A 16,102-nucleotide genomic window follows, 5' to 3' on the forward strand; every position below is an offset into this window, starting at 1 on the left:
CCTCCAAACTGTTCCAACCTCTGCCTGTTAGCCGGTTCCAAAGTTGTTTCCTCATTTTTGGGTATCTTTACAGCAGCACCCCACTCTACTGGTACCAATTTATTATATTAGTCTGTTCTCCTACTGCTAATAAAGACATACCTGAGACTGCGTAATTTAAAAAAAAAAAAAAAAGGCATTTTAATAGAAAATAATCTAGTTTGTTCCACTCTTAGGTTTTCAATCTAAGATACTATTAATTTTTACAAATTAAAACCATGATGAGATAGCCTATTAGAATGACTATTATCAAAAAGACAAAATGTAATGGCAAGGATGTGGAAAAAAGGAGACTTTGGTACATAGGTGGTGGGAATTTAAATTAGTACAGGCATTATGGAAAACAATACGGGGGTTCTTCAAAAAATTAAAAATTAGAACTATCATTATGATCCAGCAATCCCACTACTGGGTATATATCCAGAGAAAATGACATCAGTGTGTCAAAGAGATTATCTGCATGCTCACGTTCAGTGCAGCCTTATTCACAATAACCAGGATATGGAATCAATCTAAGAGTCCATAATTTGATGAATGGATAAATAAAATGTGGTACAGATGCAAAATAGAACACTATTCAACCTTACAAATGAAGGAAATTCTGTCATTTACAAAAACACAGATTAACCTGGAGGACATTATGTCAGGTAAATTAAGCCAGGCACAAAATGACAATGCATGATCTCACTTTTAAGTGGAATCTAAAAAAGTTGAACTCATAGAAAGATGGAGTACAGTAAGTCCTCACAATGTCATCAATAGGTTCTTGGAAACTGCGACTTTAAGCAAAACAACATATAGCAGGCCTTCAAATAATGTCATATCCTTCATAGTTTCATTATAAGGTTGATGATAAAATACAATTGGTTTCATTATATGTCATTTTCCTTAAATGGAGAGAGTCAGTGCTTATGGGGAAGAGTTTGAAATTGGAGAGAAGCTGGTCAGGGGACACAAAATTTCAGTTAGGAGGAATGGGTTAAAGAGAGCTACTGCACAACATAATGACTATAGTTAAGAACAACATGCTGTAAACAACTTGAAAATTACTAAGAGAATAGATTTTAAGTGTTCTCAGCATGAAAAACTGGTATGTGAAGTAATGCATATTTTAATTAGCTTGATTTAGCTATTCCACAATGTTTACATATATCAAAATGTGTTGTATACCACAAATACATACAATTTCAATTGATCAATTAAAAAAATAAATGTTTAAAAAAGAAATATATGAGAAATATAAAGACAGTCACTACTGTAGGACAGTAGAATAGTAATATATTATTAATTTTACAGTCTGCATTGGGGTTTAGAAGTTATGTCTATGAAGCCATGATTAAATTTATTTATTTATTTAGTTAGTTATTTTTGAGACATGTTTTACTCTGTCACTGAGGCTGGAGTGCAGTGGTACAATCTTGGCTCATTGCAGCCTCAAGTTCCTGGATTCAAGCAATCTTTCTACCTCAGCCTCCAAATAGCTGGGACTACAAGCATGCACCACCATGCCTGGCTAATTTTTTTTGTAAGGACAGGGTGTCATTATGTTAACCAGGCTGGCCTCGAACTTTGGGCTTGAGCAATCCTCCCACCTTAGCCTCCCAAAGTACTGGGATTATAAGTGTCAGTCACTGTGCCTGGCTTATTTATCTTTTCACGCTATACTTACAATTGTGTCTACTTTGGGTATGATTTATTTTCAAAGAGATTTAAGATGAATTCCTGGAAAAAATGGTTTACGTGAAGTTTTAACAAACCTTCAGTTTATTCCAATCCTATTTAATATCATATACCATTGTCAGTATTGATGTCTTATCTCGTACTTCTAAAAAGCATATGCCAAGAAATTCTGTAGCAAACTTTTTACTGAATACGCTTTCCTAGACTTATTAATTACCTCTACCCCACCACTCATTGCAATCTAAATAGTGCTCATATATTAGTTTTCCTAGCTATTATCCATTTATTAGGCAATTTCTAACAATACTCTAAAATCTAAACAAAAGGCATAAAAGGTAGTTGATACAGTTTGCCTTTGTGTCCCCAACCAAACCTCATCTTGAATTGTAATCACTGGGTATTGAGAGAGGAACCTGGTGGGAGGTGGATCATGGTGGCAGTTTCCCCTATGCTGTTCTAGTGGTAGTGAGTTCTCATGAGAGCTGATGGTTTTATAAGTGTTTGACAGTTACTCCTTCACATGCTCACACTCTCTATTGCCTGCTGCCACATAAGATGTGCCTGTTTCCCCTTCTACCATGATTGTAAGTCTCCCAAGCCCTCCCCAGTCATATGGAACTGTGAGTCAATTAAACCTCTTTTCTTTATAAATTACCCAGTATCAGTATTCTTTATAGCAATGTGAAAACAGACCAATACAGTAGTCAATCAAATCTTATAAAAGATTTGTAAAGACTCCTAAACTTCCTTTCAAAAACAGTAGGTTAATAACCCTGTTTCAAAGCTTATTAGTGAAGTGTGAAGAGCTTTGATATCAGGCAACAGAGTATCAAGTGAAATGGCTGATCATATTCAGTTGGTTACATTTAGTAATAGTTTTAGATAAACTGAGGACAGGATTTTCAGTAAAACCCTGGGGCAAAAACAAACAAACTGAGAAGAAAGAGGAGGAGAAGGAAGAGGTAAAGGAGAAATGTTGGATAAAGTTTTACTTTTAAAAATATTTCTCACAAAACCAAATATGAGTTGAATACATACAACTGTACTCTGAGGTTATCTCTGTAGCTACAATGACTTTTCAATGGCTGTGTGAGCTACAGCAAAATGGTGGTGTAAATTTGAACAGTTGTGGACCATGAATATCATTCTACGATATCCCTTACAGATTCTAAGGTAGCAAGATTTATTTCAATTGAATACCACTTATTTGCTACATTAGTTTTAGCCCGAATGTATGGGATACAGCATGTTATATTTTAAGTGCTATGTATGTATGTATGTATGTATGTTTTTCTGAGATAGGGTCTCACTTTGTCACTCAGGTTGGAGTGTAGTGGTGTGATCACAGCTCACTGTAGCCTGGACATCCCAGGCTCAAGCAATCCTCCCACAGTAGCCTCCTAAGTAACTGGGACTATAAGCACATGCCACCATGCCTGGTTAATTTTTAAATTTTTGGTAGGGGGTCTTGCTATGTTACTCAGGCTGGTCTCAAACTCTTGGGCTAAAGCAATCTTTCCACCTTGGTCTCCCAAATTGCTGGGATTATAGGCATAAGCCACCACACCTGGCCTGGAATAATTTCTATTTTATTTTTTCTTCTCCCTCAATCAATATAAACATTCTATCTGAGTCCATGTACTAAGGGCCTTGAAATATAATTTTACCAACGTAAACAAACACAGAAATCTTTCAGTTTGTTATATCCCTTGATATGGTGTGGCTCTGTGTCCCCAACTAAATCTCATCTCAAATTGTAATCCACATGTGTCAAGGGAGGAACCTGATGGGAGGTGACTGGATTATGCGGAAGGTTTCACCTGTGCTGTTCTTGTGATAGAGAATGAGTTCTCATGAGAGCTGATGGTTTTAAAGTGTGGCACTTCCCGTTTGTTAGCTCTCTTGCCTGTAGCCATGTAAGACGTTCCTTGCTTCCCCTTTGCCTTTGCCACTATTTTAAGTTTCCTGAGTCCTCTCTAACCTTATGGAACTGTGAGTCAATTACACCTCTTTTGTTTAAAAATCACCCAGTCTCAGGTAGTATCTTTATAGCAGTGTGAAAACAGACTAATATATCCCTATTTTCTTGAAGGTAAATCCTTTGTTAAGACTGTAACCAATCAGAAATGAAAGTGAAGACATTACAACAGACACTTCAGAAATAAGAAGGATCATAAAGAACTATTATGAACAACTGTATGCCAACAAATTGGATAAACTAGAGGAAATGGATAAGTTTCTAGAATAAAACAGCCTACCAAAATTGAATCAGGAAGAAACAGAAAGTCTGAACAGACCAATAACAAAGAGATTGAAGAATTAATTAGAAACCTTCAACAAAAAGCCCAGAACTAGACAGTTTCACAGCTGAATTCAACCAAACGGTCAAAGAATTATTACCAATATTTAAACTCTTCCAAAAAAGAGTGAGGGGGAGTACTTCCAAACACATTTTATAAAGCCAGCATCCCCTCAATCCCTAAGCTAGACAAAGATACCAGAAGGAAACAAAACTACAGGTCAATTTCTCTGATTAACACTGATGCAAAAATCCTCAATAAAATATTAGCAAACTGAACCAATCCAACAACATATCAAAAAGATTATACATCAAGACGAAGTGGGATTTATCCTTAGCATGCAAAGCTGATTTAATGCATCACATTAACGGAAAAAAAAACTATGCGATCATGTGACCATCTCAACTGATGTAGAAAAAGCATTCAACTAAGTCCAACATCATTTATTGAGTAAAACTCTTGACAGTTTAGGTATAAAAGGAAAGTTCTTCAACACAGTAAAGGTAACTTATGAAAAACCCTTCACTAACATTATAAGCAATGAGGAAAAACTGAAGGCTTTTCTATTAACATCTGATACAGGGCAAGGATGCCCACTTTTGCTGTATCTATTCAAGATAGTACTGGAAGTACTAGCAAGAACAATCAGACAAGAAAAAGAAATCTAAGGCATCCAAATCAGAACAGAAAAAGTGAAATTATCTTTATTTGCAGATGACATGATCCACTATGTAGAAAGCCTCAGAGATTCCATGAAAACAGTGTTACAAGTAACATATGAATTCAGTAACGGAGGCCGGGCGCGGTGGCTCAAGCCTGTAATCCCAGCACTTTGGGAGGCCGAGACGGGTGGATCATGAGGTCAGGAGATCGAGACCATCCTGGTCTACACAGTGAAACCTCCTCTCTACTAAAAATACAAAAAATTAGCCGGGAGAGATGGCGGGCACCTGTAGTCCCAGCTACTCGGGAGGCTGAGGCAGGAGAATGGCGTAAACCGGGGAGGCGGAGCTTGTAGTGAGCCAAGATTGCGCCACTGCACTCCAGCCTGGGCGACAGAGCGAGACTCCGTCTCAAAAAAAAAAAAAAAAAAATTCAGTAACGGTGCAGGATACAAAATCAACATACAACATATATACAAATTATGACTTAGCTGAAAAATCAAGAAATGACTTAGCTGAAAAATCAAGAAAACAATTTATGATACTATAAAAATACTCAGAAATAAATTAACCAAGGAGGTGAAAGATTTATACTCTGAAAACTATAAAACATTGATGATAGAAATGTAAAACACAATGAAATGGAAAGATATCTTAGATTGAAATAACTAATATTGTTAAAATGTTCATACTACCCAAAGAAATATACAAATTTAATGGAATCCCCATAAAAACTCCAATGGCATTTTTCACAGAAATAGAAAAATCAATTCTAAAATTCGTATGGAACCACAGAAAAAAAACCTCAAATAGCCAAAGCTAAACTGAGAAAAAAACCACAAAGGGGCATCATATTCCCTGATTTAAAATTATATTACAGGCTGGGCACAGTGGCTTACGCCTATAATCCCAGCACTTTTGGAGGCCGAAGAGGGATTGCTTGAGCCCAAAAGTTTGAGACCAGCCTGAGAAACATGGCAAAACCCCATCTCTTCCAAAAATACATAAATGAGCCAGCACGGTGGCGAGTGCCTATAGTTACAGCTACTCAGGAAGCTGAGGGAGAATCACTTGAGCTCAGAAGTTGAAGCTACAGTGAACTGTGATTGGGCACCACTGCATTCCAGCCTGGGTGAAAGAGTGAGACCCTGTCTAAAAAGAAATAAATATTACATTATATTATATTATATTACAAAGCTACAGGCATAAGAATGGTATGGTACTGGCGTAAAAACAGAAGCATATGCCAGTGGAACAAAACAGAGATCCCAGAAATAAATTCAAACGCACATAGTAAACTAATTTTTCACAAGGGCACCAAGAAGATCAACAGGGAAAGGATAGTCTCTTCAACAGGGTCTTGGGAAAATGGCATTTCCACATGGAAAAGAAGAAAACTGGATCCTTATCTTACACCATATACAAAAATCAACTTAAAATGGAGAAAAGACCAAAATATAAGACATGAAACCTAGAAGAGGATATAGAAGAAAAGCTCCTTGATACTGGCCTTGGCAATGATTTTTTTGGACATCACATCAAAAGCTCAGGCTACAAATGCAAAAATAAATAAATGGTACTACATAAAACTAAAAAGCTTCTGCAGAACAAAGGTAACAGTCAACAAAATGAAAAGGCACCCTACAGAGAGAAAATATTTGCAAACTGCTTATCTATTAAGGGATTAATATCTAAAATTTATAAGGGTCTTATAAGTCAATAGCAGAAAAATAAATAACCTGATTAAAAACTGGGCTAAGGATCTAAACAGACAGTTATTCAAAGATGACATAAAAATGGTGAACTGGTATATGAAAAGGCTCAGCAATCACATTAATCATCACAGAAATGCAAATTAAAACCACTATGAGATATCACTTTATACTCATTAGAATGCTACTGCCAAAAAGGTAAGAGATAACAAACATTGGTAAAGATGTGGAGAAAGGGGAACACTAGCACACTGTTGGTAGAAATGTAGACTGTACAGCAATTATGAAAAAAAGGAGGTTCTTAAAGAAATTAAACATAGAACTACCATATTACCTAGCAAACCTTTTTCTGGGCATCTACTCAAAGGAGACTAAATCACTATCTCCTCAGGATATCTGCATTCCTATGTTCACTGCAGTATTATTCACAATAACCAAGATATGCAAAACTGTCCATCAACGTACAAACTGATAAAATGTGGTATTATGCATACAATGGAATATTATTCAACCTTAAAAAAGGAGATTCTGCCACTTCCTACACACGAATGGACTTGGAGGGCATTATGTGTCCTAAGTGAAATAGGCCACACACAGAAAGAAAAAATATTGCATGATATCACTTATATGTGGAATCTAAAAAATATAAGGAGAAAATATACAGAGATAGAGAATAAGACTGGTTACCAGGGGTGGAGAGGGGTATGAAATGGGGACACGGAGCTCAAAGGATACAAAGTAGTAGATATGTAAGTTGAACAAGTCTAGGGATTTAATGCACAATAAAAATTGTATGGTATTTGGGATTTTGCTAAATAAGTAGATTTTAGCTGTTCTTGTCATACACACACACAAAAAAACTAGGTGAGCTGATAGATATGCTAATTTGCTTCAATATAGTAACCATTTTATTATCTATATGTATTCCACAACATCATGTTGTAAACCCTAAATACACACAATAAAGTTTTAAAAAAGACTGCAACCTTTAACCATATCATTGTTCCATCAAGAAAACATAGTTTGCTGTACAACCAATCTATTTTCAAGACAGCACTGGGTGGAGTGGTGTACTATAACCAGAAACAGTGCTTGATCAATTCAATTTCTTACTTCCGTATTTTATGTATTAACTGCCTCAATTATGAGCATTTTAATTTGAAAGCACTTCTCAGCACTTACTTTTTTGGTCAAAGAATCATCAGAATCAGAAGGCATCCTTGTTGACACGTGAAATATTACTTCTACTGTAGAGGTAGCAAAATATGGAGTGGTCAATCCAGTGCTTTTGTTTTTTTGTAGTCCTCCCATAAAACCACAATGGTTTGTAAGATTTACCTAGAAGTAATGAAGAGCCACATAAATTAATTAAACAAAACCCAAACACAGTACTGAGAAAGACTCAAACTTCTTGCTTAAGAAAAAAAATTGGGAACAAAGTCTTTTGCGTGTTATCAACCAATACTTAATCCAGAATTGTTAGAATTGATTTCTTTGTACTGGTACTTCTTAAGTATTTGAGGATCTCTAATTAGTAGGAGTTAACTAGGAAAGGTATCAACTGCTGTGTACTATGCATCTTTTGTTAGCCTACTAGGTGTTAATGGTAAATTATAAAGGCTGTCAGAGCACACCAAGGCCAGGGAGAAAAAAATCAAGTATGGAAATAGTTTGGGGAAAAGTTAAAACAGTAATATCGTTTGACAAAATGATTAATTCGGTGTGTTGTATTTACTTATAAAACTGGCTTCCTGATCTGTTAGTACTTATCACAGTCCACAACAATTAGAAATGCAGAACTACAGTTTAATTACATTTAAAAAACAACAAAGTGATCTGTATAAAGATTTTAAAACAATTTTTATTTTCTGATTATAAATATAATACATGTTAACATCTGGGTTGTTGCATTGGATGATATTCCCCGGACCTGTGTGATGCACAGAAGGCAATAATTTGTGTTCATTGCAGAAAATTAGGGAAATAAAGGAGAAGAAAAAAAAAATTAAAAATCAACAGTATTTCCCTACTTAGAGAAAACCATCTGTATATATGCTTTACAATAAAAATATGAGAATAACAGGTAAAATGGAGAATTACAAAAAAAATCCCTGCACCATGTGAACTGAACACATCTCAAATATCATTATCAGTTACTAATGGCTGAATACTATATGATTGTTAGCTTTTTATGCCATTACTGTAAGAGTACCTCAATCTCTTTCAGTTTAAAATTTACTTTTAACTCAGTAATACACTTACATAATTAAAAATTTTAAAGTATTAAAAAAGCATACCAAAATTCTTCCTTCCATGTCTCTCACCTGCAACTACTCAGTTACCTTCTCAGAAAGCAATTTAAGTATCTTTAGAAAAATATTATCTGCATATATAATTCAATTCTTATATGTTTAGGTGCACACATCCATGCACGTTTGTGTGCACATACACACAGTAGATGCATATAAAACATTTGGCATCTTGCTTTTGGAATTAATATATCTTGAAAAATACTCCTTATTAGTAAGTAAAGCGAGCCCTCATGTTTGGTTCCTGGCTTCACAGAAGTTCATTTTACTGATGTACAGTAATTTAGTTCCCTACTTGAAGGATATTTAGGTTGTTTTCTGTCTTTTGCTATCACAGTCAATGCTGCAGCAAATAACACTGAACTCATATCACATTCCATTTGTGAAAGTAGAGCTACGGACAAATAGTTATACGTGAAACTTTAAGTCAAAGGGCATGTGGACTTCTAATTCTAAAACACACTACCAAGTTGCCCTCCACAGATGCCACCAACAATGTATGAGGATGCCTGTTTCCCTCATATCCTTTCAGATATAGTATATTATCAACTTTATGATCTTGGCTAATCTGATAGGTGACAAATAGTATCTCCAGGTAGATTTTTTGTTTTGTTTTACTTTAGTTCGGAAAGTTACTTATTTTCAGGTAAATTCTCTGATAACATAAAGGAGAAAGTCTCAGTTTAGTGTTCCTTTGCTGTAAACACTTAACATTTGCTGATCTCCATTGTTTAAATTAAACATATGGAGAGTCACATGAAGAAATGAAAAAATTAAAAAGAAATCCCATGTACACTTCACCCAGAGCCCCCTGGTGCAAAACTCTATCGCCACCAGGATACTGATGACACTGATATAGCTATGAGACAGAGCATGTTCAAAAATTCAAGGATCCCCCATATTGCCCTGTTATGTGAGCCATACCCACTTCCCTTCTACTGTATCCCCTCCTTAACCCCTGGCAATCACTCACTCATCTGTTCCTCACTTCTATAACTATCATTTCAAGAATGTTATATGAATTGAAGGACATAGGATATAACCTTTTCAAGTGTTTGGAGATTTTCCTGTTATCTTTTTGTTAATGATTTCAAGTTTGATTCCACTGTTGTTCAAGGACATACCCTATTATTTCAATGCTTTTAAATTTGTTGAGGCTTGTATTATGGCCCAGGGTATGATCTATCTTGGTATACGTTCTGTGTGAACTTGAAAATAACGTATATTCTGCCATTGTTGGGTGGAATATTTTACATACATAGATTAGATCTTGTTGGTAGGTGCTGTTGTTAAATTCCTCCATGTACTTGCTGATTTTGTCTAGTTTTTCTCTTAACTGTTGAGGAGTGAAGTCTTCAACTGTAATTGTGAATTTCTCTATTTCTTCTTTCTCTATTTCTTCTTTCAGTTCTATCAGCTTTTGTGCCACATATTTTGTAGCTCTGTTGTTTGGCGCACACACATTTAGCGTTGCTGTGTCTTCTTGGTGAACTGATCCTTTTATAATTATATAATGTCCCTCTGATCTCCAGCAATTTTCTTTGCTCTAAAGTTGATCTGATATTAATGCAGCCACTCTGGCTTTTCTTTGATTGATGTTTGCACAATATAACTTTTTCTATCTTTTAACTTTCTGCCAGTCTATACTGTTTTATATATATATATATATTTTTTTTTTTCTTTTTTTCTTTTCTCTTTTTCTTTGAGATGGAGTCTTGCTCTTGTCACCCAGGCTGGAATGCAGTGGCATGATCTTGGCTCACTGCAACCTCTGCCTCCCGGGTTCAAGCAATTCTCCTGCCTCAGCCTCTTGAGTAGCTAGGATTACAGGTGCCCGCCACCATGCCTGGCTACTTTTTGCATTTTTGGTACAGAGGGGGTTTCACCATGTTGGCCAGGCTGGTTTCGAACTCCTGACCTCAGATGACCAGCCCACCTTGGCCTCCCAAAGTGCTGGGATTACAGGTGTGGGCCACTGCACCCAGCCTATATTCTTGTATTTCAAGTGAGTTTCTTTTAGGTAACACATAGGTGGGTCATATTTTTTAATCCACTCTGCCAATCTCTTTTAATTGGTACATTTAGATTATTTATATTTCATGTAATTATTGACAGGTTAGGGCTTAAGCTTGCCATCTTATTTTCTGTTTTCTGTTTATTTTCTATGTTTTTCATTTGTCTGTTTTACTTTTCCTGCCTCCTGTGGGTTACTTGAACATTTTCTAGAACTCTGTTTTTATCTATCATTTTTTTGAGTGTACATTTTTGTATACTTTTATAGTGGTTGCTCTATGTATTACATTACATATACATAGCTTATCACAGCCTACTAGTGTTGTCATTTTACCTGCTTAAGTAAAGTAACTCTACCTTACTGTATGTTCCTTTATCATCCCATTTGAAATATAATTGTCATAAATATTTCCTCTACATATATTTGAAAACACATCAGTGTTATAATTTTTGCTTCAACAGTCAAAAATAATTAAGACAACTCAAGATGAGAAAGCACATTGATTATATTTACCCATTTTTTCTTGCCATGGTCTGCCTTCCTGATGTTTCAAAGTTCCTCCTTTTATCATTTGCTTTCTATTATTAACAGAACTTCTTTCAGTGATTGCTTTAGGGTAGGTCTGCTAGTAACAAGTTCTCTAAGTTTCTCTTCATTTGAGAATGTTGTGACCTTCTCTTCATTCCTGAAGGATATGTTTGTGAGCTGTCAGATTCTGGGTCTGCTGGGCACAGTGGCTCGTGCCTGTAATCCCAGCACTTTGGAAGGGGGAGGCGGGAGGATTGCCTGAGGCCAGCAGTTTGAGACCAGCCTGGCCAACATGGTGAAACCCTGTCTCTACCAAAATTACAAAAAAATTTAGCTGGGTGTGGTGGTGCATGACTGTAATCACAGTTACATTGGGAGGCTGAGGCACAAGAATCACTTGAACCCAGGAGGTGGAGGTTGCAATGAGCCAAGATCGCGCCACTGCACACTAGCCTGAACAACAGAGCAAGATTCCACCTCAAAACAAATAAACAGACAAATAAACAAAAAAAACACACCAGATTCTGGGTTGACAGTTCTTTTCTTTCAGCACTTAAAAAAATGCTATGCCACTTCCCTTGGCTTCCACAGTTTCTGATAAGAAATTTGCTATCTTTCTAATAGTTTCCCCCCGACAGATAAGGTACACTTATTCTCTGGATGCTTTCAAGAATTTTTGTCTTTAGTTTTCAGAAATTAAATTATGATGTGTTACTATAGATTTCTTTTGATTTATCCTGTTTGGGTTTCACTGAGCTTTTTGAATCTACAGCTTTAAGTCTCTCACCAAATTTAGGAAGTTTTCAGCACTTTCTTCAAGTATTTCAAGTATTTTTTCAGATCAGGCTCTTTCTCCTCTCCTTCTTGACTCAGATAACAGGATGCTAGATTTTTTTTGTTAATGTCCCTCAGGTCCCTGATGCTCTGTTCATTATTTTTAGGTTTCTTTTCTTTTCCTTTTTTTTTTTTTTCTTTTCTTTTCTTGAGACAGGGTCTGCTCTGTCACCCAGGCTGCAGAGCAGTGACATGATCTTTACTCACTGTAACCTCTACCTCCTGGACTCAAGCAATCCTCCCATCATCCTCCCAAGTAGCTGGGATCACAGGTGCCCACCACCACACCTGGCTAATTTTTGTATTTTTTTGTAGAGAGGGGATCTCACTATGTCACCCAGGCTGGTCTCAAAACTCCTGGCTCAAACAATCTCCAGCTTCAGCCTTGCAAAGTGCTAGGGTTACAGGTGTAAGCCACCATGCCCAGCCTAAGTTTATTTTCTCTGCTGTCCAGGCTGTTTCTACTATTTTATCTTCCAGTTTACTGATTCTTCTGTACCCCCATTCCCACTCCACTTGGTCGTTGGGTGCAACTAGAGTCTTTTATTTCAGTTATTATATTTTGCACTCTAAAACTTTCATTTGATTGTTCTTTACATTTTCTATTTCTTAGGTGAGACTATTTTTCATTTGTTTCAGTTGTGTTACCAATTACTTACTGAAGCATTTCTATCAAGGTTGCTTTAAATATTTGTAATCTTGGTGTGGGCATCTGCTGTTTTTCTAAAATTCAGTTTGAGATTTTCCTGGTTCTGGATATGATGTGTAACTTTTTACTGAAATGTACACATTTTCATGAGACTCTGGATCTTATTTAAAATTCTTGTTTTAGCTGGTTGTTTGAAGACTGCTGTACCAGGGAAAAGAGCAGAGAATCAGGTGAAAGTGCTGACTTGTTTCTGCCAGGTGGAGGTGGAATTATATGTTCTCTACTCAATCTCTGTTGACACCTGGGAAGCAGGGACGATCCTCATTACTGATATGCGGAGGCAGGAGTTCTAGCTTCCTATGTGATGTTCACTGACACAGCGGTAAGGGTGACCTCACTACTCCTGGGTGATGGTAAAAGTCCCAGTTCTCCATAAAGCCTCCTGTGCAATGACTCCAGTGGAGAGCAGGTGCCTCAATAATATTGGTGGCAATGGAATTCTACGTTTCCCATGTAGTCTCCACTGACACTTAGGTGTGAACGGGAGACTCATTACCAACTGGTAGACATGAAAGTCTTGGATTTCTACTTGGCCTTCTCCGGCACTATTTGATACTATTCCAGTGTGGTGTCGGGGGCACCTCATTACAGCCTCATGAAGATGCAAGTCTAGGCTCTTTACCTGACCTTTGCTGTCAGGGTGGGGATGGGGTCAAGGAATTTTCTGTGGTGTTTGGCTGGAGTAGTGCAGTTATTATCTAAATGTTTTTCTGCCTTTTTAGGTTGCTCCTTTCCTGGTCCTTTAGCTAGAAAGAGCAGGCTTTGGTTGGTGCTTTTTGTCTGCACCCATTGGTGTTTCTAGGTTGCTGGCTTCTTCAACTCCAAGTCTGGGATATATGAGGCAAAAAAGAAAATACAGAAAATGCACCACTATGTCATTCTTCAGTCCTAAAGTCCCTAGTTATTCTGTCTTCTCTCCATCTTTCAGAGTCTTCTTATGCTTGTTTTATATGTAATGTCTTATGCTTATTGTACTCAGTAGGAAGAATATAGAAAGTATATCTATTTGACTTTCCCAGAAGTGGAAATCTCCTCTGTACAATTTAATGGATTTCAGGATATTCACAGTTAAGTGCAGTCATCACTACAGTCAATTATAGAACATTTTCATCACTTCCCAAAGAAACCCCATATCTTTTAGTTGTCACCCCCCTCCTCTCTCATGCCCCTAACCAGCCCTAAGCAACCATTAACCTACTTTCTGTGTCTATAGATATACCTATTGTGGATATTATATATAAAGGAACCATTAATATGTGATCTTGATGATTGGTTTCTTTCATTTAGCACAATGTTTTCAAGGTACATTCATGCTGTAGCACATAATCACTTTGTTCTGTTTTATGACTGAATAATATTCCCTTTTATTGGATACACCACAGTTTAGCCATTCATCCATTGATGGACATCTGGGTTGTTTCTACCATTTTGCTAGAGTAAATAATGCTGCCATGAACATTCATGGCCAGGCTTTTGCATGGACATATGCTTTCATTTCCCTTGGGTATATACTTTGGGGGTAGAACTGTTTGGTCATATGGCAACTCTACATTTAACTGTTTGATGAACTGCCAGAATGTTTTCCACAGTGTTTACACATTTTACATACCTACTAGCAGTGTATGAGGGTTCAGATTGCTCCTAATCCTAGGCAACAGTTGTTATTACCTGACTTTCTGATTGTAGTTATCTTAATGGGTGTGAAGTGATACCTACTATGGTTTTGATTTGCATTTCCCCAACAGCAAAGGATGTTGAGCATCTTTTCATGTGCTTATCGGTCATTTATACATCTTTTCTGGAGAAATGTCTATTTAGGTCCTTTGACCATTTTTTAGTTGGGTATCTTCTAATCATTGATTTGTATAACTTGTTTGTATATTCTAGATACTAGTCTCTTATCAGACTTCACCTTGAAGCACAAAAATTTTAATTTTAATAAAGTACAATTATCTGGTCTGTCTTTGTTGCTCATGCTTTGTGTCTTATCTAAAAATCCTTTGCAAAATCCAAGATCACAAGGATTTACTCCTATATTTTCTTCTAAAGTTTTAAAATTCTAGGTCTTACATTTAGGTCTGTCATCCATTTGGAGTTAATTTTTGTACATGGTATGGGGTAAGAGTCTGGCTTCATTCTTTGCATATGGCTCATAGTCTCAGCACCATTTGTTGAAAAGACTATTCTTTCTCCATTGGATGGTTGTGGCACCCTTGTCAAAAACGGCTGACCACAAATATGGGGTTTATTTCTGGACTCTCAATTCTATTCCATTGATCTATATGTCTATCCTTGTACCAGCAGTACTACACTATCTTCTTTTTTTTTTTTTCTAAGTTCTGCCCCAGGATCTATCCACATTACCTTGATTAGCATTGCTCTGTATTAAGTTTTGAAATCAAGAAGTGTAAATATTCCTAACTTGTTCTTTTTCATGTCTCCCTTACTTTTACGAATACTTTTATGGTATTTTACATTTTAACAGAAAATCTACTTAGGGTTTTTTTTTGTACTTTTCAAAGCATTTTCACATATATAAGCTCAATTGAACTTCACATCACCTCTGTTGGGTAAAAAAGTATATTACCTTTGACAAATAAGTAAAGAGGCATACAGAGCTTAAATAGCTCACTTAAGGTAAAAAAGCAGGTTAATATGATCCATAAATCCCACTACTGGGTATTTATTCAAAAAAAAGGAAATCAGTGTATCAAAGGGATACCTGCACTGCCATATTTATTGCAGCTTTACTCACAACAGCCAAGATATGGAAACAACCTAAATATCCATCAACAGATGACTGAATAAAGAAAATGTGGTATGTATCACAATGCAATACTATTCAGTCATAAAAAGGAATAGAATCCTATCATTTGCAGAAGCATGGATGGAATTGGAGGTCATTATGTTAAGACAAATAAACCAGACACAGAAAGACAAACATTACACGTTCTCACTCAGATGTGGGAGCTAAAAAAGTTGATCTCATGGAGGTAACAAATAGAATGACAGTTACCAGAGGCTGGTGAAGGTGGTGGTTGTGGTGTGGAGATGAAGATAGGCTGGCTAACGAAGACAAAACATATAGTGAGATAGAAGGAATAAGTCCTACAGTTCAATAGCACATTAGCATGACTATAGTTAACAACAAAATGTTGTTTATTTCAAAATAGTTACAAGAGGAGATTTGAAATGTTTCCAACACAAATGATAAATGTTTGAAGTGATGGGTATCCTAAATATCCTGACCTGATCACTACACATTGTATGCACTTATCAAAATTATATGTTCCACATAAATATGTACAATTATTA

General features: G+C 36.4%; 1 protein-coding gene across 6 annotated transcripts in view; it reads right to left on the bottom strand.

Moving 5' to 3' along the window:
• The window catches only part of RALGAPA1 (Ral GTPase activating protein, alpha subunit 1 (catalytic)), a 281,300-nt gene that overhangs the window by 54,281 nt on the left and 210,917 nt on the right, over positions 1-16,102 (bottom strand). For all 6 annotated transcript variants that reach the window (XM_011925953.1, XM_011925962.1, XM_011925949.1 and 3 more), the window contains one exon: positions 7,576-7,731. In XM_011925953.1, the coding sequence (XP_011781343.1) occupies positions 7,576-7,731 (156 nt within the window). The remainder of the gene's footprint in view (positions 1-7,575; positions 7,732-16,102) is intronic.

The sequence above is a fragment of the Colobus angolensis genome, unplaced genomic scaffold (genome assembly GCF_000951035.1).
Source record: "Colobus angolensis palliatus isolate OR3802 unplaced genomic scaffold, Cang.pa_1.0 Scaffold119, whole genome shotgun sequence".
Taxonomy (NCBI): domain Eukaryota; kingdom Metazoa; phylum Chordata; class Mammalia; order Primates; family Cercopithecidae; genus Colobus; species Colobus angolensis.